The following is a 25,851-nucleotide window of genomic DNA, read 5'->3' on the forward strand; positions in this document are numbered from 1 at the left end:
GCCAATGTGGCTTAAAGAAACGCATATCAATACAGAAAGTAAAACTAAGTTTTAAAGAAGTTTGATATCCATGTTAGATTAGTTAACAGAAGAAATTAAGCATAAAGACAGTGGTCAACATAAATTAATTAAAATTAAAATAAAAAAAATACCGAATTCTAAGGGACATTCAAAACAGAAATTCCCTAATCAAACTAATCAAATGGCTTAATCAAAAGCTCAAACACATCAAACGAATGGGAAAAACTGTAAATTTGGTGAGGCATTTCCTTATGTATAACATGGTGGTTTAAACCTGGTTATATATATACATGTATATATAGCTAGCTAAAACTCTTACTTGTATGAAACATTGAATTTTATTATATTGACAACAATGTGTGAGCAAGACAAACAGACATACCATGTAAAAATCTCAAAAATTAGCGTACTGCAGACAACATTGTAATATAATCTTAATCACTATAAAAGCAAATAACTGTTTCAACAAAGAAACACCAAAATTGCATATACACAAAGGACATAAGCAAAAATGATGGACAAGAATTCAAAACTGAACATAGCACACAAACACAATGGTTGGATGTATAAGTACTTGACCACGTCATAAGTATTTCATCAAAATGGACTAAGCAATGAAGGTTTAAAAAATACAAGCATGTATTATATTAAAAACGTATAATATTAAAAGGACTACTAGCAGTTAAACAAAGTCAAATCCCCCATTTTGTACAAAAGGAAATGCCTGTACCAAGTCAATGACAGTTGTTTTCTAGTCGTTTGATGTGTTTGAGCTTTACATTTTGCCATTTGTTGAGGCATAAACCGATTTGAATTTTCAATGGAGTTCGACATTTTTCTACTGAAATGCCAGATTCTAACCTCAATTAAACTGATCAAAATATTATGTCTTCATCATAGGAGAATCAACCATAATCTCTATTGTTTGTAGATTTTTAGAATTATGCCATAATAATTTATACAAGAGGAACAATACCCGTAAAATTCAAACAACTGGTTTTTAAAATGGATGAATTTACAAGGTATGGGCTCGATAATATGTATCATCGTTTCGAGTATATTTGAGTTTAGACAGCATCTATTGAATTGATCTGCAAAGACTGCCAATGGTCATATGTGAGATATAAACATAAATATAGATATAAATAGATAGCGATCTAGTGCAATTAGAGTTTTTTCTAGGTCTTTTTAATTTCATATTATAGGTTAAAAATATATGTTAAAAATCATTTTTACTTGTATAAGTGAGTTTTTGTGGATCGAATCAGTCAATCAAATGATTTACCTTTTTTTTTTCAAATTTTCAATGTTGACATTCGTTTGCTTTTAAAAATTGAACACGTATAGTTAATTAGGGGTTACATTGAAGATCACATGAATACGGATTCTATGAGATAGAACTCTTCACTTGCAAATGAACAATTCATCATCGATGATTCTTAGATTATTTTGACAAAACGGAACCATACTGTCCCTTATGGAAAACAACAATATATGAAACATTATATTCACCTGCTTCTTGATAATGGCGAAAGTTCCGTCCTTCGAATGTCGTATAAATTGTTCATTAATGATAAACTTGTATTATATAAATTAGTAGTTTTACATGAATATAAATTTTTAGTTTTTGCTATATCATTGTCAGTTTGTTTTCGACTAACACATTTGAATATCCCTTTTGTATCTTTTACCTCTCTTGAAGGATATAATATGATAAGATCCATTTGTGCTGCCTGAACACCAAAAAATTATAAAAGAATTTGTTAAAATTCCTCACGTGTCTAAAAAACATTAGGTTGTTACATATTTTTAAAACGTGTATCGTATTTGCCTCGAAATGTCTTCATTTTAAGAATGAAATATTCTATTATGAGTCGCAGCCTTTATATACACAATTAGGCTTGAATATGATCAATATAAAGATGTTTATGTGCATCGAGTACGTTTGATCATAGCTGTTGCTCGTGTTTACTTTTACATAAAACATAGATATAGGAAGGTGTGGTGTTAGTGCCAATGAGACAACTCTCCATTCAAGTGACAATTTAAAAAAAAGTAAACCATAGGTGAATGTACGGCCTTCGACATGTTTATATGTACAATTTGTTTTTATTTCCCATATTTTTTATCAATTAGATTAGTTTTATTATTCTTTACGAAACTAAGGAATTTTAATACTTGTTATATGTTCTTTAATGTCTAAGTACCACAATAACCCGGTGCATATTAAACATAAACCTTGTTGTTTGCATATTTGTTCCAAGTTTTCGTATTGAAACAGAATACATTATTAAATATAACATTACGATTGCAAGATCCCTTAATTCATTGAAGTATGTAAACACTTTTATTTATCATGATGTACCGTTACACCACTGGCACGCGTTAACATGGTTAAGGGGAAGGTTGAGTACTTAAACATATTTAAAACCCTTAACAATAGTTGTGTGCATGTCCTAAGCCAGGAGCCTGTAGAACAGTCGTTGTTGTTAGTTCATGTACATCATACTTGTATATACGTCCCAACTCAGAGCGGTATCAAACTTGTATGTAGTTTCCATACCATGCCAAGAAATTGTCTCCGTTGAAATTCTGCAAATATCATATAGAGCAAATTACATGGATGATTAATATTGACAATTTGGTATATGACCGTGTTCTAAGCGACATGTACATAAAGGTCATAAATTAATTTGTTGAATGAAATCAAATCTTTAACTACTAATGAGTGCCGTAGGAGGTCTACCGGAATTTTTAGCTAGCATTTCTTGGCATGCCTTCAACTGTTCGACCTCTCAGATCGTGATACATCTCTTTAATTTTAAAGGATGTAATCGTCTTTGCTGTATCTGACGTTATGAAGACAACTTACAACCAGTTTTTAATTACCCTAAACAATGATTTATTTTCAAAGGTTAATCTTTGACTGAGATATCAATCTGTGTTTTTAAGAGAAGAAGAAGATTATACTTTTTGCTCATTTGCACACATAAACATACCCTTTTGTAGAATTATTGATTAAAATGTAAATTGATAATTGAATAAAAGAAAGTGCGAAGTGTATGTCCTACTGGGCTTGGTTTAGTGCAACTATTTATGCATCAAATAAACAATTTTTTTTAAATGTTTACAAAATGTTCACCCTTTTAAATCAAAATCGAAGGAATAAAGCGTAGAACAGGTCTCAATTGTGAAGATAAACAATTCGCTTGTTTACATTTTAGAGATTGTTACCTAGAATGTTGGTGTTATGAAATATTTAAACCAATTGAATAATTTCGCATTTGTCAAGTCGAGTCCTTTTAAAGCTTACTATAAGGTATGAGTGTTTCTCATTATTAAAGATCGAACAGTTGAACGGTAATTGCTAACTTCGACTCCATTAGAACTTTGATTGATAGTTGTGTGAAATACCTGACTTAAGTTTGGTGGACTAAAGACCAAATATATAGATTGTAAATAAAAAGAACTTTCAAATTATGATCCTTTCTCTTTGGATTCAAACGCCAAAAGAGGCTGATACATGTAATCATCACAACAATCATGGTTAAGACAATACAACGGTTCCGGAAAGTACGGATACAACATACAGATATATAACAGTTGTCTCATCGGCAGATGTACTTTATCTCCTGAGTTTTTTTAATGATTTATTGTATGTATCGAAATGTGGAACTGATGAGTAAAGGCTGGAAAAATAATGCGGTTTTAGATTTCTTGATTTTTTTTAAACTGAAAGATACTTATTCATCTAGTGAAATATTTATAATATGGATCGATACCTCTACTAGTGGACTATCAGTCCCCGAGGGTATCATCAGCTCAGTAGTCAGTACTTTGGTACTGATATGATTTAACAAACTTTGCTAAAGTTGTCCGTTTATCAATTTTGAAATTATTAAGAAACAAAGGTTACAACTCCCTCCGGCAAAGTTGGCTTTAGCAGAATTTGGCTATTTATTTTAGGTATTTTTAACATGTACGTAGCTCTTCAACGGTTTCGGTACTTATACATCTTCGGATTTCACATGTTTGGCATTGAGTGTTCCTGATGAAGGTAAATCCAGAAAAGCGCTTCGAACGAAAGAAATTATTAACGTGTTGTTTTCAATTTTTTCCACCTTCTTTCTAGCTACACTAGTAGACGTTTAAAGGAAATAAACAACACGCTATATACCAAAATCTACCCAGAATATGACTATCTAAAACATATTCTGTGCAAATGTTTTGAAAAACCTGAATCCTGACAATGTGCACATGTTACTATGTGTAAAGTCACTTTAGTATTTCAAGTGAATTTTAGACCCACAAATTACTGAAGGAAGAATCGATTAAAAAAAATATGCACCAAATTTACCGAACGGACGACCCTGAATGTTTACAAGAATTTGAATGATATCATTGAATAAAACAAATATATTGCATGACTCCAATAAACTCGAAATCCTTACAAAATGTAGATTTTCAGTCTGTAATAAAATTATGTGAAATGAACATTGAAGTCAGTAAGATGATTTGATTTAACAAACCCTATGCGCTTTAACGGACGGATATAAGTGAAATAAACTGACAATGCCTTGGTAAAAGACGAAAGACAACAAATTGACAAACACGTTTGCAGAACACAATGTCAAAAGTTATACACAGGATAATTGTCTTGATTAAATATGTAAAATTCATAAAACATTTCCCTCGTGATATGATCAAGGGGTGTTTTCATCATCTTGAATGTAGGTGAAGCTTAATGTAGACAACCAACCGTATGTTTTGCAATGCCCTAAACAATGATTTATTGCAAAATTTTAATAATTGGTTTTACATTGACTATTATACCAATAATTTTTAATTGAAGTAGGACTGTATTGTTTGCTCTTTGACACATATAAGCATGGTCTTTTGTAGTTTAATGGATTACACTGCATTTTTTTTGTTTGAGACAAAAAGACAAACAAGCTAACAGAACACGACGTTAAAAAATACAAACAATATAAGTGTCTTGATCAAATATTTTAAATTCATAAAACATTTCCCCCGAGATATGATCAAAGGGTGTTCTCATCTTTAATTTAGGTGACGCTTAATGCAGACTACCAACAGCATGTTTCTCTTTGCCCTAAACAATGATTTATTTCAAAATGTAAATAATTGGCTTTAAATTAACCATTAATACCAATAATTTTAATGGAAGTAAGTTTAAATTGTTTGCCCTTTGATACTTATAAGCATGCTCTTTTGTAGTTTAATGGATTAAATTGCAATTTTTTGTTTGAGACAACGAAGAGACAAACAAGCTAACAGAACACGTACAACATTACACACAATATAAGTGTCTTGATTAAATTTGTAAAAATCATAAAACATTTCCCCCTTGATATGATCAAAGGGTGTTTTCATCTTTAATTAATTAAAGCTTAATGTAGAAAACCAACCACATGTTTCTCTTTGCCTTAAACAATGATTTATTTCAAAATGTTAATAATTAGCATTAAATTGACTCTTAATACCAATGATTTTTTAATGGAAGTAGGTCTAAATTGTTTGCCCTTTGATACATATAACAACGAAGAGACAAACAAACTAACAGAACACGTACAGCATTACACACAATATAAGTGTCTTAATTAAATTTGTAAAAATCATAAAACATTTCCCCCTTGATATGATCAAAGGGTGTTTTCATCTTTAATTAATTGAAGCTTAATGTAGAAAACCAACCACATGTTTCTCTTTGCCTTAAACAATGATTTATTTCAAAATGTTAATAATTAGCATTAAATTGACTCTTAATACCAATAATTTTTTAATGGAAGTAGGTCAAATTGTTTGCCCTTTGATACATATAACTATGCTCTTTTGTAGTTAAATGGATAAAACTGCAATTTTGTTTGAGACAACGAAAAGACAAACAAGCTAACCGAACAGGACATTAAACAAATACACAAGAATAAGTGTCTTCATCAAATACAATGTATGTAAAAATTATAAAACATTTCCCCCATGATATGATCAAAGGGTGTTTTCATCTTTAAGTAATTGAGGCTTAATGTAGACAACCAACCGCATGTTTCTCATTGCCCTGAACAATGATTTATTTCAAAATGTTAATAATTAGCTTTAAATTGACTTTTTATATCAATAATTCTTAATGAAAGTAGGACTAAATTGTTTGCCCTTTGACACATATAAGTATGCTCTTTTTGTAGTTTAATGAATTAAAATGCAATTTTGTTTGATATAAATTAAGAAAGTGCGAGATCTGTGTCATGTTGGGCGTTGTTCAGTCCCATTATTTATGCATGAAATAAACAACTTCATACAAACAAGATGCTTATTATTGAAATTCAACAAAAAAGGCATGTGTAGTAACGATATGTAGTGTGATGGCAAAAGAGGATTGTTTATATTAAAAGCATCAGCGCCTTTAAAGTTTATTGGCACAAATTCAAAACAATATTAAGAATGAAAGTTGTACAGTTTCAATTTTTTCCCATTAAATGCAAACTGCAAATTTTCGTTTGGATAAGGAATCAATATGAAAGCATGTAAACTGGGACGTTATCATATTGACCTTTTTTTAACTTGTTGTATTCGAGCGTTACTGGCCATCGTTTTGCGTACAAACTTTTAAGCCTAAGTGGTATCTATGATTAGTTTTTTTTTATTTACCGTCTTTTTGTTTAAAATGGAGCCTACGCCGTTCGCTTTGCTTAACAATTTTATAAATCTGTTCACAAACGAAGAAAGCAATTTTTTGCAACTTTCATTTGCGATCATTGAGAATCCAACAAACTCCTTCAAGTCGATAAATGTAATAATATTTAGCACATCGACGAAACCAGAAGGCTGCCAATTTGTTTTACCTTAATTGTCTTTTCTCTGTATATTTCAATGTGATCATTGTGTGCTTTTTAAATATTCCGTTTTTATATGAGGGAAATAAGAGGTTTACATTGGATACAAATTAATTTTTTTTTGGTCTTGATGTGTTTTGTTTTGATTTGATTTGATTTGATTTGATTTTTTTGCTTCGTTATTGATGTTTCTCACGATAATCACGGATTTTTTTTATTTGTTTATAATGGTTTATTTCTTGTGTTTAGAAAAAAAAAAACGCTATAACCAATTTGTCGATATGATTTAAAAAAAAACATAACAATTTGTTGTGTTTTGTTATTTCATTTGTTTAATAAATAGCTTTAGAGATACACAATCTCATATAATGGAATTTGATGCGACTATCATACAAGTGAGAGGTTTAGCGCAATAAAACCAGGTTCAATCCATCATTTTCTACATTTTAAAATGCCTTCACCAAGTTAGGAATATGACAGTTGTTGTCCATTCGTTTGATGTGTTTTATCATTTGATGAGTGACTTTCCGTTTTGAATTTTCCTCGAAGTTCAGTATTTTTGTGATTTTACTTTTTACATGACTTTGAGTGTAGTTTTAGATTTTATAGTTTTGTTTCGTTTTAGAAATTCAGCAAAGATACTCTTGTATTCCACTTTAAATAAATTTGCCTTAAAAAAATATGCGTAAAATCCTTCGATGAGCCCGGAGTTGGATAGTATTATTGTTATGAAACAACATCCATTGTGTCTAGCATTTAAACTATTTTCAAACAATTCTCTTATCATTTTGAAGAATCTCATATGATTTGTAATATGTCTACAACACATTATAATCATAAGTAACTATTTCGACCGTCCGAAGCCTGGAAATACCTTCAGCAAGACCTCTCAAATTCAAACTTTTAAAGGGATTTTCCGTTTTCAGTTTCCTTTGGAGTTCGGTTTTTTAATTGTTTTACTTTCCCTCTGTAGCGTGAAAAAAGAAAATAATTATTGTTTTGCTTTTAGTCAATCTTATCTTGTCACCGTGTGACCTTCAACAATTTAGCAAACCTCATACAGTTTAATCAGCTATAAAATGCCATTCGCATGACAAAATATGAATCAATCTAAACGAGAATAATAAACATTAATAAAATCAACGGTACCAATTTTGTTGCACCAGATGCGCATTTCGACAATACATGTTTCTTCAGTGATGCTCGTGGCCAAAATATTTGAAATCCAAAGCTTATATAAAAGGTGAAGAGCCATAATCCAAAAGGTCCAAAAAGTATAGCCAAATTCGTGAAAGGAATCAGAGCTTTGCACGAGGGAGATACATTCCTTAATTTATAATAATTTTTAATATTTTGTAACAGCAAATTTTAATAACACAAAAAATCCGTATTTTCATGCCAGTACCTAAGTACATTAAATATTGTTTTCGTATTTTGTTTGTTTGTGCATTAATGTTACACATATTGCATGTTTATTAATGTTATGCACATTAAATGTTTGTTAATGTTATGCACATTGCATGTTTATAATTATTTTAAAATCAAAATCAAACCGTAAGTACTTTCAATTGAATTTAAACCGTTGTAATTTGATGATAAATGATATTATTTTGAATATAGTAAATACATGGAGTTTGTGATAAAATTCTTTATGGGGACCAAAAATTGTTTTCGTCCTTTTGTTTATCACTCATGTGATTCAGAAAAGAAACATTATACATATGACATATCATTTGTATATTTTCAGTTGATTTAACTATTTGCACGTGTTTAGTTTTCATTGAACACATAAAATGTACTTTAACATCTGAATCATACTATTCATTTTAACGGATAAACAAATGAACGTTTATGATTTTAAATGAGTTTAAATGTGCCATTTACATTTATACTTAAAAATAAACACCATCCTTACGTTCTGAGAGGGTCTAAACGAAATACTGAAGTTTAACCCGTTTGTCACATGCATATGTAAGGTGATTACATTTGTTTTATTTTGGTTTCAAAATATCAACGATGATTGAATTTACATATTAATTAATTTTAATAATTAAAATATGTTTGAGTCTCCATTATTTTTCATTCTTTATATTTGAGATCTCCATTTTTTGTTTTTTAATGCCCAATTTTCATTGTATGTTTTAATGCCCTGTTATTCTCAATTTTATACTTTTTCATTTGTCATATTTGTTCTTAATTCTATCAACAAGATTAAACCTTCAAACTCACGGCAAAAACCTACAGTAACTATTCATATTCGATTTCCTTTTTCTTGTGTGTGCTAATTAACTGTTCATTAGCCAGTGATTTGCATGGTAGACGATCATTTACTTTTCCTTTTAGCATATATGCATTATCGTGTTTCATATAGTATCAACTAAAGCAGCAAATTTAAGTATATGACAAGCTTGTTATCAGTTAATTTTACAAAGCTACTAATTTTATATTGGAATTATGTTGAAATTTTCGGTGACACATTATGCCATCAAACATAACATTGAAGGAACAACATGTGGTCAAACTAGCATTGATACAGTCTATAAATGAATAGATATAGTTCTCATAAAAATTGTGGTGCAGTTGACTTGTTATATATGTTTAAAACTGCAGTATTGGTATTTCAAACGTATAGAAAAGATAGAATGACTGGATTATAATACAGAAAGTGCAGCTATTGGGCAAAGGAAGAATATGACCTCATATTCACAGTAAGCTCATTCTGTTGGTAAGAAGACTGTGCAGGGTTTCACTTTATTTTATGAGATATTGTCAAGATTGGTAAAGTGTACTTGTATAATCTGGTCAATGTAAAACTTATCAAAGATAACAAGCTTAACATTTGTTTTGTCAGACGAGCGTTTCCTCTACATAATACTCATCAATGAGCTTTGAATGAAACAGTTGGAAACAAACAAATCAAATACTGAGTTAAAGAGCATAAAAATTCGTAAAATTTCTTCAAATATTTAAATACATTTGACTAAGTCGCAATGTATAAAAAGTAAACCATTACATGTCAAAGTACGGTCTTCAACACAGAACATTGGCTCACACCAAATATAGCAAGATATAAAGGACACAAACAATGACTATCGAAAAAACAATCCAGGAAACAGACAATACTAATGGTATATAAAAAAAAACCGAGAAACACTGATGAACCACATCAACAAACAACAACCACTGAAAATCAGATTTCTAACATAGGACAGGTGCAAACAAATTTGATCTATGACAAATTGTATATACAAAATTAACAAAACAAGGGGTTTGGATGTCAAACAATATCAGATAGACATTACCTTGGACAAATAAAAAAAAACGTACACTCTATTTACAAAACCTAATCTTCGAAAAAGGAACTGTTGTTTTAAAATGTATTTACCATATCATATCGTGAGATGTGTATTGCAGGTGGTAAATGATTAATCATATATTAAAAATTAATAACAATATAAACATCTATGACATAACATTTCGCCGTATGCCTTTATTACCAAACTTTTAAACGAGGACACAATTATTGTATAACGTATTATAAAATTGATGTCAAGGCCCCCATATTTAATGAGCGATTAAATGGTTATCGACTAAACGAGCCATTCGTTGATTAGCCCTATACAACAGCATCAAACAAAAGACCATTTTAAGACGCGATAAAGAAGTTATTATCTTCAAACTTCGTTATTTGATACATACACGACTGTTCAAATATTTTTGAACCATTCAATATACATATATAATGTTATTTTTATGGTTTCGAACAGAGTAAATCCAGTTTGTGTTCATGTAAGAATACTCGTAATAGTGCCTATAAATCAAATCGTCTTACGAAAGATCGGAGCAATTTTACCAATATTTTACTACTTTTTCATTATATTTGAAATGTTGACATATCCTTAACTGTTTCAATTTCAATGTTGCCATTAATTGAATTTGAATTACACAATTGATTTTCAATTTTAAAAAGAGATGCGTAGAGAAGCATGAGGAACAAACCAATCTGTATTTCTGGCTCATAGATAAGTATCAAATTGAATATAGGTTTTTATCACATGGGGCCATTTTAAGTTTGCTTTGCGACATTGGTTTTGCTCATTGTTGAAGGTCATACGGTGCTTTATAGTTGTTAATATCTGAATTTTTCGTTCATTAATTTAGTTTTTACAATATTGACCAAAGCAAATTACCTTTGGGTAAAGAATACTACGTGAAATATGGCTTACATAGACTACAATATACTCATATTTTGAAGCCGGAGATATCCCTTCTGTATCCAGCGTGAGATATGAATCACCTAACATGTTTTTCTGGTCCTTATAAAAGAAGAATCTTACTAACATTTTTTTTCACTGTTTCTCTTTGTGTTTGTTAATAAAATGTATATCTGTTCTTTGCTTTACAGTTTCTCACTGGATATGGAGTTCTAGACCTTCCACTCTGACCATCTTCTAGGTATAATGCAGATAATCGTCCTTTTTGATGTTACTGATTTGGAGATTACTCAAGATAACTGCACTCTTACTCTACATTGCAATTTCTTACAAGTATTGAAGGAATCGTGCGAGGTCTGTAGAGCCAGTCAAGGTCGTTAAACATTTCCATCATCATAACACGTTTTCTACATGCGTATTATTGTGTTTGTTTTTTCTACATTGGCTAGAGGTATAGGGGTAGAGTTGAGATGTCAAAAACATATTTAACCCCGCTGCATTTTTGCGCCTACCCAAGTCAGGAGCCTCTGGCCTTTGCTAGTCTTGTATGATTTGTAATTTTATTTTCTTGTGTATATTTCGGAGTTTAGTATGCCGTCCATTATCACTGAACTAGTATATACTTTTGTTTAGGGACCAGCTGAAGTACGCCTCCGGCTGCGGGAGTTTCTCACTGCATTGAAGACCCATTAGTGGCCTTCGGTTGTTGTCTGCTGTTTGGTCGGGTTGCTGTCTCTTTGACATATTCCCCATTTTCAATTTTACCTTTACTTTACTTATGCATTTTCATAATTTATCAAATATTGTGAATACTTCAAAACCATTGCAGATAGATTTTTATATGTATATTACACTTCGAACTATCTATTGTTGAAGGTAGTATGCTTAACTCAAAATGTCTTGCAGATTTGTTGTGTTGTTTGTTTGCTGTCTTGTTGTAGCATATTCAATCGACTTTTTACAGTTTTGATTGGGTTCAATAATCCTCGCCACTGGTTATCTTAACATACATAATAACGCTGTGTTTTGAGAAAGAAAAAGAGTATAAACAGACCGAAGAGGATAGCATGCATTAGCTAAATAAAATTTTGGAAGACAAGGTAGACAATTTAAAAATATTTTGTGTGTGATTTTGCCATGATTGAGTCTATTGAACTAAAAAAGGCACCTTTATTGAACATGCGAGATAAAACACTGTGATATGAACCATTTTAATTTAAAAATTTATGTAATTTAATTACGCACGCAACATTAAACAATAATGCATTGTACACGTACCCTTTAAACAGTTACTGCGCCAGTTGGTCCGTTATTTCACAGCTTTACGCAGAGAACTTACAACATATAAAAATTATTATGATATTTCATCACATATTTTCAAACGTTTCTAAGCATTTTTAGTTCTTATGCTCAATTATGGGGAATGGAGCAAGTGTGAACATTACTCCAGTGAAAGGAGCTGATAGACTGAATAGGGATAATACTGTCGCCAAATCTGTGAAAAATGGGCATGGTCCTCGGTCTAGATCTACAGTGAGCGCCAGAACCAATAGATCAGACCAAAGTAAATCGTCCGGAGAAAATTATGTACCATCAAAAATCGTGAAAATGGTGAGTTTAATATATGGAGTCAAAATATATTCATGTTAACATTACTTTTCAGTGTGTAAATGTAGGCTAAATTATATCATAAAACTGTTTTTCTTTTGGTTTGTGGTAATACAGCCATACTCCACATTTATGTTGCTTAACATGTTTGGGGAAAATATTTCGATTTCAAATCTTTCTTTTATCTCTCACAATTTATGTATGAGATTATAAAGTTTAAAGAATATTCATTCTCTGCGCTTGTTTTTATAAATTAAGTCGTAATAATTGAACATGCGATAGTGTATCTGGATTCTTCAGAAGGCTGCAATGTTGTCTATGATTTCGAGACGCCAGACTAAGTTACTTTTACTCTACGTTAAATTTTGTTTCTTCTTCTATAATCTCCGTTTTCATTCTCTCATATAGAACAGTTATTTCCTAGTTGTGCCTGATTTGGTACATATTGTGACCTTTTAAACATCATGTGGCTTATTAGACACGATAAAATTAAATACAAATACAAATTGATAAATATATATATCTTTAATTTTTAACGCCGATGATTTAAAACAAAACATTTTGATGAAACTAAAGATTACTATATAAAAGTAGTATACAAATGATAGATATTTTATGACGTGTTATGACGTGAACTTCAGAAGGTGTCATTTTAAACATAACAAATAAAACCTATTACTTTATTTTAAATCTATGTTCTACATGTTTTTGAACTCCCGTGCATTTTTCCTTGCACTTTCTTGGTACATTAAGATATGTGCATCTCAGATAGGTACGCACCCATGTTACCATGAATTACTATTTGAAGACATGCATATCCTCTATCAAAACTATTCCAAATGTACCAAAGAAAAGTTCACTTATACGCAATCCAATGTTGTGTGTGCTTAGTGCCGATCTGATGAGTTGATCTTTTTTCAAGCCGATTCTATAATTTATGTTTTAAATGTATGCATTGCGATTTCATCATTGTCTTATGTTAGAGAAGGCTTATTTCTTATATCTGCAATTAGTTATCAAAGGTACCAGGATTGTAATTTAGTACGCCAGACGCGCGTTTCGTCTACATAAGACTCATCAGTGACGCTCATATCAAAATAGTTATAAACCAAACAAATACAAAGTTGAAGAGCATTGAGGATTCAAAATTCCAAAAAGTTGTGCCAAATATGGCTAAGGTAATCTATGCCTGGGATAAGAAAATCCTTAGTTTTTCGAAAAATTCAAAGTTTTGTAAACAGGAAATTTATAAAAAAAAAATGACCTTCAACTTTCTTCAAATGTCTGTCCAAAGTTAGAAGCCTGTGCTTCAGTGGTTGTTGTTGATTTGCTGTATTTGGTTTTCGTTTGATGTTTCTTACAATTTAAGACTGCATATTCATTTCCTAATGCAATAACAGATTATATACAGGGATAAGTTAACTATAGCTTTAGACAAGCAAACAACGTTGTTGTGTTGGATAGCACAAGCCTACAACTTGCTTAGTACATAAAGTAAAAAGTTATCATTTTTTCTTATAATATAACAACTAATATATAAATATATCTATTTTAATATCTTGAAACTGAACTGAACTGTAAGCAATGACATTTTGTTTATCTGATCGAAATAAAGCAAGTAAGCAATCCCGTTGACACATTCCAGACAAAGTCTATACATCAATATATTTACTTGTTTAAAAAAGGACTTTAAAAGTTCAACACGAAAGTTTGATAGTCTGATAGGAAATGTACTTAAAATTCACATGTGGTAAAAATCTCCCCTAAAAGTCTTGTCGTATAACGAATATAAAAATAATAAAACAGTACAGTTTTGTATTTTGCGATGTTTTAACTATTAAATCATTATTATTGAAAAGTTTAACAATGTGGGAAAGAAATAATATAAGTATTTAACCGTATCATGATGAATGTGTGATTGAATTACAAAAAACTTACTTCCTTTTATGGTATTTGAACGTATTGACCTATTATTTAAAGGTCGAAATGAATGTGAGAGCTTTGACTCATTCATCATTTATGTTCAATCATGATGAATGTATATATTTATCAAATAGTTCCCGGTCTACTACAACAGTACCTTATGGTTAAAAATTAATTATTTAAACGCGCAAAAAAAGGCGCAAGCCAGTACCGACCGTGCGAGGGCTGTATAGACAGGCAAGGTCGTCAAAAACTTCCCTCATCATCAACAGTCCCAAACATCAATGTGGTAGAGAACATTTCATTTTAGAAGTCCCGTTTGTGACCCTCGGCATTTTTTGTTCTTTGATAGGTCTGTTGTCTCTAGACACATCCCATAAAGAACATTTTTAAATCGCCTTTCAAAAAAATACCCGTCTTCATACTAGAATTTAGAAAAACTCTTTGAATGTCAATAAGTCGTTCAAGGTTTAACAAAAGATGTTATGAATCATCTGAATTTATATTGAGCCACCACTTGTTGAAACCATGAGTGAAAATACAATTTTACCTACTATATTATTCATAAAAGTCGCAAAATAAAAGAAAAAGAAATCATTTCATCTTGACTTCTTATGTTCAAACTATAATATGCTTGCGAATAATGATGAGATACCCTTTACGACGAAAGATTTTTTACTCAATTTGAAGATAAATAAAAATAAAGGCTCATTTGATCCTTAAGATAGCGAAACACAGACGTTTGACGCTTGACAAAGGGCATTCCCTCATAAAATATATTGTGCAGAGATAGAGACATCATATTGTATGTGTATTTGATAACCTTCAAATCAATCTACAATTTAACAAAGCCATCATAGTTTAAAATTATATGTACTGAATAACATATGGAAAATATGATCAACAATGATGTTAAAACCAATTAATATTGTTTAAATGACAAATGTGTATTTTGAATCATCACGCCGTATAAATACAATTATATGCTGCTTAGCGCACTACACGTACACTTTGGTAGATATACTAGCTAATAAAAGTAGTGATATATGTTTGCATGAAAAGGCAGGGAGTTTATACAGAAATATGATTAAATAACATGGACAATTTAAACTGTTATGTGTCTTTTAACATATATAATTAATACAAAGAATAAGTTGCTTAGTCTTTAGTTTTTATGCAGTGTTATGTAGTTTAGTTAGTTTAAACATATTTATTTATAGTGGATTGGGAAACAAGTTTTGCAACTTATATTTATCCCTTTCCACTTTGCGGGTGCGAGTGCTGCCTTGTAGTGGCATTAGCCTACTCTTTTTCGAAATCTACAAGGGTGTCTTTAACGTGCAAGATATATGGCTCTCTCTTAACACAGACTGTTGCTTGTATGACATTGTCTTTTTCGTCATTTTTCGTTTTGTTTCACGAGTTTGTTATAAAACATGTGACTTTTGCATCTGCATTTTATAATTGTAAAGTTTTGAATAATAAAACTACATAGCCTCCTTGTGTTGAATAAGCACACAGCTTTATCCCTAGCATTATTTTATTATGTCTATTAATAATTTTTAGTTTGAACTGAAACTAAGGATACATCTGCCGTTTACGGACTTTCAAGGCTTAACCAAAATAATTGTTAGTTCATGTTTATTCACTCGCATCAAACTTTGATGACATTTGATAACATAAACTGCAATTTTAAAAACATAATAGACTTAATGTTTGTTTTAATTTTTACACTTGACGGACGATATAGCCAAACATTTATTAGTTTGTCCTTTCATTAGAGTAAAAGTTAGATTTTAAACGTATGAAAGGCTCTTTCAATTGAAAAAAATTCACGCCATATATTTTTATTACTCCACAAAATAAGCATAAAATAATACAAGATAAAATAAATAAATAACTTTTTATTAAAATACATATATATGTATAAATTGCACCTATAAGTACTGCCAATTATATAATAGCTGTGGCCGTCAATGTCAGAAAGTTTAATCCTATTCTTACATATGAAATATAGCTAAGCTTTATGATATTTTTTTGTTAACAGGAAGGAAGGCGAATTTCGTTGAAATTTGCTACGTTCAAATTTGGTGACTTCCGGCAACTTACCTTCTCCGAATCACACCACTTTTATACAGACGAGGACGAGAAAACACTGGAAGAGATACCACCACCGCATTCTCCTTACACAAGGAAAAATGAGTTCTTCGATCCGGAGGATTATGCTGAGGTTGACAAATGCGCCTCTGGTGTACGTATTAATTTATTTAGAAAACAAATCGGACTATTTTCATCTACTTCATGCTATTTTTAATACCATGGGATAGTTTTTATTGTCAAATAAAACAAATCGTTATTATGTTGACAAAAACAAGGTTATGTTTTAGCCAAACATTGCCTATATTTTAAACTTATTTATAAATGCGATGTGTGATATACGACTTTGAGATTGCTATCCATCAAAAAAAAAAAAAATCCCATTTTTATGTCTTTTAATACGCACGCATAGAGTAATTGACTTATAGCTAAAAAGTTCAAGAAATAGACCAGGGGTTTAAAATTCAATCTTTAAGTTACACGAACCAAACGATATGCAAAATCAAATATCGTGGCAGAAGTCCAACATAAAAAGGCTGGTGGTTTTTCAAAAGTGAACTCACGTTAAGGCTTTTAAGTACTCAGAAAAAACCATACGTTACATTAAAGCAAAGAAAGAACACAAAAGCTGAAATGGTCTCCTTTCAAATAGATTTGTTTTAGAATATTGTATGTTAGAAAGTAAATTTTCTGTTACTCACATTTATGATTTGAACCTATTTCAGATTCCGAAATCAAAGGCGACATCAGGGACATTAAAATCTTTAGTGTCCCTTCTAACAGACCAATACGAGGACGATATGTCAAAGGTCAGGGCCATTTATGTGTGGTTGACCTCACTCAACATCAATAAACTGTCTCATCCTTTAAAGAACCCTAAAGTTGGATACACCATGTTCTATCTTATGAAGATAAAAGAAAGACTTGGAAATTATTCCCAGCTGTTTAATAGAATGTGCAAGTAAGGCTTATGTTGAATTCTGATACTTGTGTTTTTGTTGTATGATTTCTGAGGTTGGTGATATAAAGGATTTGGGGGATTAAAACCGGTCATATTGACTCTTTTGTGCATATAATGTTATAAACTTGTCGAAATTGTCCCAAATGGTGATCTTCTTATTATATTTGGAAAAAATCAGATATATGGAAAGGCAATTGCTGAAAAAATATTCCATTTTCATTGAACTAGTACACATTTTTATTTAGGGGTTAGATAATTCCCGCCTTCGAGTGCAAGATTTTTTCGCTGTGTTGAAGACCCATTGGTGGCCTTCACCTCTTTCTGCTCTTGGGTCGGGTTGTTGTCTCTTGGACACATTCCCCATTTCCATTCTTAAAATTACCAACAATTACATCTTTAAGGACCATCGGTATTTTTCTGTAATTTTTTTTTTTTGTGTATTTCATTTAAGCTTAGTAAAAAATAGAAGATACTTTTCTACAGTTTGATGTCTAATATATTAGTTTTTGCTTTTCAGTATTGCTGGAATTCCTTGTGTTGTAATACATGGATACTTAAAAGGCAACACTTATGAAATTGGACAAAAACTGGACATAAAAACTCACTACGGTGAATGGAATGCTGTTTTAATTAGCAGTCAATGGCGTTTTGTTAATGCGTTCTGGGGCGCATGTGCTCTCGGAAGTGAGAAAGCAGTAAATGCTGCTCAGTATAAACCCGATGAGAACTACTTTGTTCCTGATCCACAGCACTTGATTCATACGCACTTTCCAGAAGAGGAAAAATGGCAGCTGTTAGAAGATCCCATCACTTTTAAAGAATGGGAGGAAAAAGCATATTTAAAAGAACGATTTTTCGAGTTGGAATTACGTCTTTTATCTCATCAAGAGTGTGAAATTACTACAGAAAATGGTGAAATAGAAATGATGTTTGCGCTTCCGAAAAAGAGAGCAAAAGATTTGAAATTTATGGCATTAGTTTATATGAAGGAATTTAATGAATGGAAAATATTAGAGGACAAAAAAGTTCAACATGACTTCATTCACGTGCCAATAGCGGAAGCACTTGTGGTGAAACTACGCTTTCCCAAACGTGGAATTTATCGATTTGAACTCGTTGGTAAAGACACAACAATTACAGAAAAGAATTATGACTTTGATTGGGTAGCCATTTATAAAATTAAATGTGAACAAGCTGCTAGTCCATACTCTGGATTTCCTAGAGTTGGGGCTGCTGGCTGGGGTCCAAACAATGATCATAGACTAGAGGATCTTGGATTAACTCCTCTTAAGCATACTCAAGGAATGATATTTGCAAAAGACGGTTTCACAAAACTCAGGTTTAAATTCGAAGAACCAGAATTAGAGGACTTACAATTGTCAGTGAAAATGATAACGGTGAAAGAATCTTTGGATGAGGTTCCGACTGAAACCGAGGGTATTCGAGTGGAATCACATGATAAGCATGTGATTGATATAGAAACAACTCCCGGTGAAGAGTCAGCAGCGTGTGTTTTTGCTCTTGTTGAAGACAAAACGTATGGATCAGTTGAAGTCAATATTTGTAATTATTTGATTGTTAGTTTTCCTATTGATGAAATAACACTGAAAGACATAGAATCAACGCGCAAAAGTAAGTTTTCATTTTGGTAGGCATTCCTATTTTTGATCCGGTATTGTACCTTTCGGATGGATAATTAGATACGGATTGATTTATTCCAATATTTTTTTAAAGAACCCATAGCGTTAAGTTCTTACGCTTTCTTTCAAAAAAACCTTCTCATTCTGGAAGTGGAGGTTTCTGAACTAGAATCTGAAGCCAGGAGCCTGTATGTAATTCATTTGTTGTCGTTTATTGCTGAATATCATATTTGCTTTTCAGGGCGTTAGTTTTCTCATTGAATTGTTTTACATTGGAATTTAAGTTTCATTTATAGTTTGTACTGTTGTATGAATTTTGCTCATTGTTGAAAGCATATGTCGAATTTAATTTGCTTACTTCTACGTCATTAGGTCTTTGGTGGTGAGTTGTGTCTTTGGCAAGCATACCACATCTTTTTATTTATATAGTGACATTAATAAAGGGCATCGGATGTTTTAAGTCTTTATCCTAGTTACCCTTGGTGATTATTTTTAGGTAAATTGAAGTGAAAAATATCAAACATACATCCATGTTGTCAAAAAGTGATACAGAGAACATCAAATGTAAAAACACATCACATCAAATGCTAATGAAAAAAAGTAAGCCGTGATAGACATTCGATGATTACAATATTCTACAAAAATGTAATTTAATCGAATACAGTACTTCAGAATATATAAAAGAAATTATTCAGTCGTGTTGCAACTAAATTGATTTTTTTTTTTGCAGCTTTGCTTTTGGCTATTGAACAGAAGAAGCTCGATTTGTTGGAAAGAGCAGTAGACATTGTAGAAACAAAAAATTACGAAAGACATATGCCAAAAGAAACTGACACAGCTCGAGATCTGATAGCACGTCTCCGTAATATACAACGACTAATGCATGATGTTCTGGCACTAGATAACAGAGTGTTCGCAGAGATTCGTTCATATCCGAGTCCTATTCCGGAAATTCACGATGTGATGAAAGCAGCACTGCTCCTTTTGGGAAATTTTGAAGAGGAGACAAAGGTAACTACAAAATGTAGCTATATATGGAATAGAAAAATAATATCCAAAATTTAGAAATAAAATTTAAAAGCGTAAGGTAAAACTATGGAATTAATGTTAAGCTAAATGCCGCTAGTAGCCCCTTAAGCAGTTAAATACAGAAGCAAACTTAAAATTTAGTAAAATAAGTATAATTATGATAATTTTATTCCATTCCAAAAGACTTAAGTCAATGAGTTAATAATGTTTATATAGTACTGTACTAAAATATTATTAAGCTTTGATTTGAAAATTTTCGTTGGGTCAATTTTTTTCTGTTTGTTGTATTAAAAGTAAACATGTTTATAATATATTACTAGAATATTGCGCGGCATCTTTTTGTTACGTTCTTTGGAAAAAAATATATTTCTAATTATATATACATTAGATATTTTACAGAAAAATGTATTCTATATTTGCAAACACAAGTACAGTCGATGCATACAACCATTGTTTGGTTTTCTATATTTTGTAGTACTGGGACAATGTACAAGCATTGCTGGGTAAAATTGGAAAGGAATCCATTAAAAGAAGAATAGCATTGTTTGACATTGATACACTAGAGCTGGATATAGCTTTGGGTGCTAGGAAGATGTTAGGGAATCTTCTCATTGACAATGTTAACCAGGCTAGTGCAGGGGCGGCAACATTCTATGTATGGGTACGTATCACAAGTAAAAAAAAAATATATAACAAAAAAAAAAAAAACGAACTCAAAAGCAAATTTAAAAAGTGGAAGTTCATACAAACTGTCAAAATCGAACGTTATAAATTAATTGAAGAAGTTAAACAACTGTCATATTCCTGATGCGGTACATGCATTTTACAGTTATCCTATCCTTCCACAGGTCCATAAATAGTTGTGTGGTCTCACTACATAAGAAAAAACTATAAAAATCTGTCGAAAAAGGCTTAGCTCACCAGATCGATACAAAGAAAAACATCAAACAAAAGAACAGACAGGACGTGGCAGGGTATTTATTTATCCATCGTCATGATGTCTAACAACAAAAAGACGCATACGTACAGATCTGAGAGTACTTGCATTACTGACAGTAAGTTCAAAGCCTATAACAACTGACAAAATAAAATATGTATACACGACTGAAGTATCAATCAGTACACATCAAACATCCAATGGATTTAGTGTAATGGCGTCATTATCTCATTTAGAATGCTCTGTTTAATGCATTTTTAATTATTATTTTGGTTTTAAACGGGGAAACTTATTTTAAATAAGATTGTATAAAAGAAATAAGTCAAATAGACATGGAAGTAGTAAGGATGTCTTTCTTTACGTTTGAATACATTTTTAAATTACGATGACTTTTTTTGTAAAGGTGCAAGGAATTGTCGGCGAAATGCAAAGTCGCTATTCAGATATGATTGGATTAGTTGCCCCTCGAACTCATCTTATGAGCGGACAAGGAAAGCCGCTTCAAATGGTTTTAGATGTCAATGAATATATGGCTCTTCATGACATTTGATTGCATAAAGAGGTTAAATCTGAATGTGTTGTTTGATTTTTGAACGCTTACACTGTGTTTACTTTGATTTTTTGTGTGGATAGATAACAATAACCAAAACGATACACAATTAGCAGTGTCAATTTCAGTACGATTTTTGTCTATCAAAGGAACCTAGCTACTAACTTTTTAAAGATGTGATGGAAAATACTTATATTTAATGCTTTATTTTTCGTTGCATAATTGTTTAATACAGCATATATATTTGAGTGTGTGCAATGATAATTTTATCTATTGAGTGTTCAGGGGATTGTTTGTTTGTTAACTGGAACAATTGTTATATCAATTTTTACTAAGCCAATCAAATCAAGAAACAGATAAAGACGAACAACATACTTTGTTTTTGTCCATAGATTTACGAGTTTTGAACAGCGATATACTACTGTTGCCTTTATTTTATTGCAAAGTGTATTGACATAAATTTGGCCGTTTAATTTTTTGTCACATTTTCATGTTGGATCTTTTTATGATACGGTTTGGTTTTGAATTGTTTAAGGCCGTATGGTGGCTTACAATTCGCCGTTTCAGAATCTAATGCATCCTGGGTAATATTTTCAAAAATGTACACCAAAACGTCGTGATTGGTTAAAAATTTCATAAACAATGGAAATTCAACCAATGACGTGACGGTATTTTCATTTTGGGGTACGAACAATGAAATTACCCATAGTTCTTTAGATTCTGAAACGGCCAAATTATCTGTTATATCCACGTCATTTGAACGCTGTCGTATGATAGTTGTCTCGTTGACAATCATGCCATATCTCCTCATTTTATATAATCTTCTTTCAATATTTTTTTTATAGTTGAAAACAGCAATGTTTTAAATTTGGAGGTATCATCTATATTATATCATAAATGATAGGATGGGGTCCTTCAATTCTGAATGCTTAAAATGTTTAGGTTATTTTTCTCTTTTTTTTTATTTTGTGCCCATTAATCTCTATTTTATATATATATATATATTGTGCAAATCTTTAGGCTGATATAATTTTTTCCTTATCTGCATAGTATCGCCTATTCTAGACGATCCGGTACATAGTAAATTTGCTGGTTGGTCGTTTTTTATAGACTTTTATATATATATATATATATATATATATATATATATATATATATATATATATATATATATATATATATACAACAGATTTATCCATCGGATCACCAGCAATGATGGTGATACATGGATGTGTACATTATGTATATACAACTCGTCTTAAACATCAACCCAACAATGTTAGATCTGTTAATTTGCTTCAATATATATATATATTGTGCTCAATATTGTCTTTTCTTTATATATATTTCATCAAATTTTAATATTCATTTGGGTCTATTTCAGATAATGGGAGTGATCGAAGAAGTGGAACGACGAAACTACAAAGTGATTGACAATACATTCCCAAGGACAAAACGACAGAAGAAATAATTATTTGAATTCTTCAAAAACCAATTGTGTAGTTCATACTATCGTGTTTGTGTAGCAAATTTCACACACCGTCAAAACTAGAATTTAGAAATACATCAAACAAAATACAAAAAAAAAAAAACTAATTACGAACACAAACAGCAAACTTACAAAAGCTGGGGGAAAAAATCTTCCATTACTACACTAACTTAGATAAATCAAATTTTCGATGCTTGCATTCAAAAATTCAATTCTCCAATCAACGACTTCGTCATCAAAAGATAATACGGTACTTATAAATTGCAATTATAGAAAAAAAATACGTCAGTATTTGGAGGAAATATTTTGTCATATGAGTTGTATGTTAATCAGTAACTGAAATATATAAGAAATAAGAAAACAATTTTTGATAAGATATATATATTTGAAAAAAATCAAAAGAAATGGAAATTGGTTATATGTGGATTGTTTTTTTTTATCATGGTTATAATGCATGATTTTGTGTATGTTTAAAAACGAAATAGAATGATTCAAATGATTTAATTTTTATCATATATTTTTAACTGATATCTAAAAAATAATAGTGTATTTTAGGAAGGTTCTGTAAAGTTTTATGTCACTAAGCAATTCATTTTTTTGTTTGTTTATATGCATAGATAATGGAGAATTTATATTCTTGTAGATTTTATACATTATCGCCAAAAATATAATTTACCTATATATAAAACCATAAAGTGATGACATTACATTAAATTGTTTGATTCATTCACCTCTCAAATCTCAGTCTTAATAAAACACAATTGAATATTGTTAATTCAGATATTTTTGCATCCATTCATTGAAAAAAAGGACACATAAAGAGAAATTGATTATTGCGATTTTAGTCAATATTGCATATAGATAATGGTTTCAAAATTTAATGTGAGAGTTTTTATTTTTGCGATACTTCGTTTTTTTGCAATTTTTGCAATAATAAAAACCTCTCAAAATTTTCAGAATTTACATTAGCTTAAATAGTTATCAAAGGTACAAGGCTTATAAAATTACTTTTTGTACATTTTTCGTTTTGCCGACAAGCATAAAACGTATAGGTGTTTCCGCTACGGACAAATTGACTACAAGTTTACCAGCACTTGTCAATTTTAATATTTCGGTATACCAGTAGGTCAAATGTTATATTTTGAAATTCTTTATAACAGATATCCATAGTATCAATGAATTCCAGCGGATATCTGATCTATCATTGGCACATTTTTAAGTACTTTCAAAGTATTTGCTGTTCTAGTTATATTTTCTGCATACTTTGTTTCATACTATATAGGTGCTAGTTTATCAAAATGGTAGTTGTCTATTATTTTGTTTAAAATGATGTTTGCTTGTTGCTGACAGAGACTGATACAAAATGTAAATAAATGTAAATGCTAATAAGGACAAAAGCAAAGCGTCTGTTGGTTAATAAATGCACATATGCTGTCGTAAATTTGTTACATTTATTCATTCATATCGCATCAGTATTTATTTTGATTTTAATATTTTGAATAATGTCATCAACTTCTTGTTTACAGAATACTTATGTGCTCTCACGTACACACGTACTTGTCGTAAGACTAGTGACAATAAACTCATCATAGATACCAGGACTAAATTTTGTATATACGCCAGACGCGCGTTCCGTCTACAAAAGACTCATCAGTGACGCTCAAATCCAAAAAAGTTAAAAAAAAAACAAACAAAAAAACAAAAAAAAAACAATATAACACCAAGAGAAGCTGTTTAAGACCATGGGTGAGAGTTGAAAGATGCAAAAAGGATATCCAAACTCATTAGTCGAAAACAAACTCACAATGCTATGGCAAAAAAAAAACAAAACGAAAAGAGATCAAAAGACAGTATAAAGTCCACATCCTATAACATCTAAAGACCGACCAACAAAAACATCACCAAAACTGGGTGGGTGAGCAGATCTAGTGCCATCCGTCGGGTTGATTGCAAACCTCATCAGTCTTGTTCGGTAGGTCACATTCGACGAAAATAGGACAACATTACAGTAATGTATTTGAAATAAATGACAACATTACTAGGCAATAAATTTTTAGATACATCATTACCAAAACACATAGTATAAGAAAAAAAAAACACATTTGCAACCGTTTAACAATTCCGTAACATGGGAAAATGGTGAAATATTACAACAAAAGAACAAACTGTAAAAATCAGTCGGAAAAGGCTTTATTCATCATATCAATATAAAGCACATATATTTTTTTAAGCTACAAAGTACTAATCTACTTGCCATTTAAGTTATTTATCTTTAATAGGGTTTTTGTGTTTTTGACGAATACTAGTATCTCAAATCTCTGTTGATTCACCCATATAGGATGATAGGGAATAGTTTCAAAATTTCAAATGTCATATCACATCAGGCAAATGATGAGTCATTACGAATGGTAGGTTAAAGATAATTTTAAATATACTTTAACTTCCCAATTACCACATTTCGTGAGGTACTTGAACAAAACGTCCGACTATTAGAATAATGAACTGCTATTTTAATTATTGAAAGTATTTAA

General features: G+C 30.9%; 1 protein-coding gene across 2 annotated transcripts; it reads left to right on the top strand.

The window, feature by feature from the left end:
- The first annotated feature begins 12,379 nt into the window (after window positions 1-12,379).
- LOC143056092 (uncharacterized) lies at window positions 12,380-24,761 on the top strand. Of its 2 annotated transcripts, XM_076229176.1 has the most exons (8): window positions 12,380-12,697; window positions 16,665-16,868; window positions 17,440-17,675; window positions 18,193-19,307; window positions 20,046-20,326; window positions 20,820-21,005; window positions 21,685-21,843; window positions 23,216-24,761. In XM_076229176.1, exons 1-7 carry the CDS (start codon window positions 12,503-12,505, stop codon window positions 21,829-21,831), a joined length of 2,364 nt encoding a protein of 787 aa, XP_076085291.1. In that variant the 5' UTR covers window positions 12,380-12,502; the 3' UTR covers window positions 21,832-21,843; window positions 23,216-24,761. The 2 variants fall into 2 exon arrangements, with proteins under 2 accessions (XP_076085291.1, XP_076085292.1); XM_076229177.1 differs by lacking the exon at window positions 21,685-21,843.
- The last annotated feature ends 1,090 nt before the right edge of the window (window positions 24,762-25,851 follow it).

Source organism: Mytilus galloprovincialis, chromosome 13, assembly GCF_965363235.1.
Source record: "Mytilus galloprovincialis chromosome 13, xbMytGall1.hap1.1, whole genome shotgun sequence".
NCBI lineage: Eukaryota > Metazoa > Mollusca > Bivalvia > Mytilida > Mytilidae > Mytilus > Mytilus galloprovincialis.

Excerpts from the sequence above, each read along its gene's own strand:
- LOC143056092 (XM_076229176.1), top strand. The coding sequence starts at position 12,503 with ATGGGGAATGGAGCAAGTGTGAACATTACTCCAGTGAAAGGAGCTGAT. Across the intron at positions 20,327-20,819 it reads ATTTTGAAGAGGAGACAAAG|TACTGGGACAATGTACAAGC; the intron begins GTAACTACAAAA and ends TATATTTTGTAG. Across the intron at positions 21,006-21,684 it reads CGGCAACATTCTATGTATGG|GTGCAAGGAATTGTCGGCGA; the intron begins GTACGTATCACA and ends TTTTTTGTAAAG.